This window comes from Pinus tabuliformis, chromosome 1_2 (assembly GCF_031772625.1).
Source record: "Pinus tabuliformis cultivar Carrire ecotype Pingquan chromosome 1_2, CPIR1, whole genome shotgun sequence".
NCBI classification, from domain to species: domain Eukaryota; kingdom Viridiplantae; phylum Streptophyta; class Pinopsida; order Pinales; family Pinaceae; genus Pinus; species Pinus tabuliformis.
This window is the reverse complement of record NC_142298.1, coordinates 1,233,984,470-1,233,988,234: the sequence shown is the minus strand read 5'-3', so window position 1 is coordinate 1,233,988,234 and position 3,765 is coordinate 1,233,984,470. Positions and strand designations below refer to the sequence as shown.

Sequence of the window (3,765 nt, the reverse complement as noted above, 5' to 3'; positions counted from 1 at the left end):
GCAAGAGGGATAAACAACCAAGCAAAGCAGAGAGTTCTGAAAAGAAAATTTCAGAAAGAAAAACTGGATATCCTTTTCATTCAAGAAACTAAAAGCAGGAATAGAAGCATGGCTAACATCACAAAGAAGCTTGGAAACCACATTAATTACATGGAAGTAGAAATTCAGGGGCGAGAAGGAGGTTTAGTCACATTGTGGGATTCAAGAATGTTTCAAGTCATATCAGCAGAAGCAACCAGAGCATTTATAGCCGTGGAAGCCCAACCCACAAGTAACTCTGAATCCTTCTTATGTATAAATGTTTATGGACCCTAGAAGTTAGAGGATAAAATAACCTTTTTAAATTCTCTGTCAAGTTTAATCTCTAGACATCCTTATTCCAAATGCATTATGGGGGGTGACTTTAACATGATAACCACTCTTCTGGAGAAGAAAGGGGGAATAAGAAAACTCAGTAGGGATGCAGAATTATTCACAAATTTCATTGATAATGCTAAATTGGTGGACATCCCACCTAAGAGTGGCACTTATACATGGAATAATAGACGAGGGGGAGATAGGCTGATTGCCTCTCGTCTGGACAGATTCATCATCTCAGAGAGCATCATTATGAATGGTATTCTAGTTGAGTCAGACATCCTTCCAAGTGGAGGATTTGACCACTGGCCAATATCTTTAATAGCAGCGATCCATGGCACCCCAAGGAATAAACCGTTCAGATTCGAAAAATTTTGGTTGGATCACCCCAACTTCCTCAATCTGGTAGAGAAATGGTGGTCTGAACCAGTGATTGGAGGTGGTTCCAAAATGTTTAACCTTCAGAAGAAACTAAGGCACACTAAAGCCAAAATTAAAGAATGGAACATTACAGAGTTTGGAGACATTTTTAAGGAAAAGACCTTGATAGAAGACAAACTGGAAGAGATTCACAAAGAGTGGGCTTCAGGGCACAACAGTGAAGAGTCTGCAGATCAGGAAAGGGATCTAACTAATCAATGGAATAGATGCTGTCAGCAGGAAGAGACTCTTTGGAAGCAGAAATCCAGAATTCGGTGGCTTAAAGAGGGTGAGCAAAATACCAAATTGTTTCACAGATCTGCTCTAGATTACAGAAGTGCAAATAGAATTCTAGAACTCAAGAATGAGAATGGGGAAACTCTAAAGAATCACCAAGACATAGCGGCTTTACTAACTAGGCACTTCAGCAGTATTGCCTAGGAACCGCTAGCAAACAGAGAGGATGCCATAAAGGAGCTCATCTCAGCCATCCCCCAAACTATCACCGGAGCCCAGAACTCACCTCTAAGCAGAGAAATAACCTTAGAGGAAGCGGAGGAGGCTGTCCGAAGTATGCCTAATGATAAGGCCCCTGGACCGGATGGTTTCACCATTAATTTTTATAAAGCCTGCTGGAACCTAGTGAAGCATGAAATATGGGAAGTTGTTGAGGACTCTAGGAAATCTGGTACCATCCTCAAATCTCTCAACTCAACCTTCATAGAGCTTATCCCAAAGATGGAAGAAGCAAACTCTCCTGAGAAGTTCAGACCAATTGCTCTGTGTAATGTCATTTATAAAATAATTTCAAAAGTTATAGCTAACAGACTAAAGCCTATTCTTCCTGGCCTCATACCAGAAGAGCAATCCGGGTATGTAGAAGGGAGACAGATCTTAGACAATATTCTTCTAGCTCAAGAAATGATTCACACCCTGCAAACTAGGAAATTAGCAGGAATGCTAATGCAGCTTGATCTATCGAAAGCCTATGATAAAGTTAGTTGGCAATATCTAGAAGCCATTCTAAAAGCCTTCAGTTTTTGCAAACTATGGATCAATTGGATCTTAGCCCTTATTAAGTCCTCCAGATTCTCAATCATTGTCAATGGATCTCCCTCTGAACCCTTTTCACCTACTCGGGGAATCAGACAAGGGGACCCTCTCTCCCCCTTCCTGTTTGTTATTCTCATGGAAGGTCTTAGCAGACTTATAGCCAAAGCAAAAAGAGAGGGGAAAATCAGGGGCCTTCAGCCTATCCAATCTCTGCCAGCAACAACACACCAACAATTTGTGGATGATACGATGTTACATGGAACTCCCACAGTGAAAGAGGCTCTAGCTTATAAGAAAATCCTTGATCTTTTCAGCAAGGCATCCGGAATGGAAATTAATTTTTCCAAATCCACGATTTACTTCTTTCACACTCATCCAGCTATTCAGAAGCACCTCTCTAATATACTTGGATTCAGAAAAGGGTGTCTACCTTCAAGATATTTGGGAGCACCGCTAACTCTCAAACCCTGGCAAAAAGTGCACTGGGAGAGAATTATAGCTAACCTGGAGAAAAGGTGCAAGCACTGGACGCATAGAGCACTTAATTTTGCAGGGAGACTAGTTCTCACAAAGGCAGTTCTACAAGCTATACCTCAGTACTTACTTTCCATGCTGTCGTCCCCCAAGGGCATCCTCCAACAAATAAGATCAATCCAAAGATACTTTTGATGGAATGGTAATGGGGAGAAGAAAAAATGGGTGCTTGTAGCATGGCATAAACTCTGCAAACCAAAAATTATGGGAGGCCTAAATCTGGTGGATCCTTCAATCATAAACATGACTTGTGGTGCTAAACTATGGTGGCGATGGATAAAAGAGCCCCATCTCCCCTGGGCAAGACATTGGAAAGAGAAATATACCCCCGAATACAATAGTCATGATCTTATTAGGCTTCAGGAGGTTCCTGAGGGATCACCCATTTGGAATCTTGAATGGAAAAATCGCAACTTGGTACAGGAAAACAGTTTCTGGGAAATCCGGAATGGGCATTCAGCGCTTTTTTGGGAAGATTATTGGCAGCAGCTCCCAAAACTGGAAAAGCCCAAATTCGATCATCTCAAGTAGAAATGTCAACACGAAGGTCGTTACAGAGTTGACCAATACTGGAACTAGAACAGCAGGGATCCCATCTGGAGAGAATGGATAAACTTCGACTTGGATAACAGCAATGGGGAAGATGACAGTTCAAAGCATCTAGTTGACCAACTACTCAAAAGGAAAATAAGGAATAGGGACGAACAGGACCAGCTTAGATGGGGAATGAAGGGTAACGGAAATTTCTCACTCAAGGAAGCCAGGGAACTGATAGGAATTGCAGAGCAAAGGGAGGTTTCACATTGGAGTCAAAACGTGTGGGACGACCTGTCTTGGCCAAAAATGAAAACTTTCCTCTGGCTTTTAATGAGGAAAAAAACCTTAACATGGGAAAATCTACGCAGCAAAGGCTTTCATGGGCCGTCCAGATGCCCAATGTGCATGGCAGAGGAAGAAACAATGAATCATTTATTTAATTCCTGTGACTGGGCTTGCCAGTTATGGAATTGGGCGGAGGGTATAATGCTAAACTCTAACAGAAATAGGGAGTCCATTCAGGATATTATACAAAATTGGCAAAAAAATTTCTCAAAAAACTCCAGAGTTAACAGCATTTGGAAAGTTATGCCCGGTTTTTTAACATGGACCATTTGGAAGGAGCGTAACAGGAGAATATTCCAAGATGAATATAGAAACACAGAGCATGCCATAGACACTATCATGAGAAATATTAAACAGTTAATTCAAGTAAAAGTGAAAGAGGAAACTAATGAGAAGTCGTCATCTAGTGACTCATGGATTTTAAAACTCGTCCAGCTGCACACCAACCAGTGCATGACTACGTCGAGAAACCAGCAAAACCCGCAGTCTGAGTCCAGTAGTTGGAATTACCCGCCGGTG

At 41.7% G+C, this 3,765-nt stretch overlaps 1 protein-coding gene across 1 annotated transcript; it reads left to right on the top strand.

Moving 5' to 3' along the window:
• The first annotated feature begins 390 nt into the window (after positions 1-390).
• On the top strand, positions 391-1,218 carry LOC149210692 (uncharacterized). Its single transcript, XM_089399055.1, has one exon. It carries the CDS (start codon positions 391-393, stop codon positions 1,216-1,218), a length of 828 nt encoding a protein of 275 aa, XP_089255181.1.
• Positions 1,219-3,765: the final 2,547 nt, after the last annotated feature.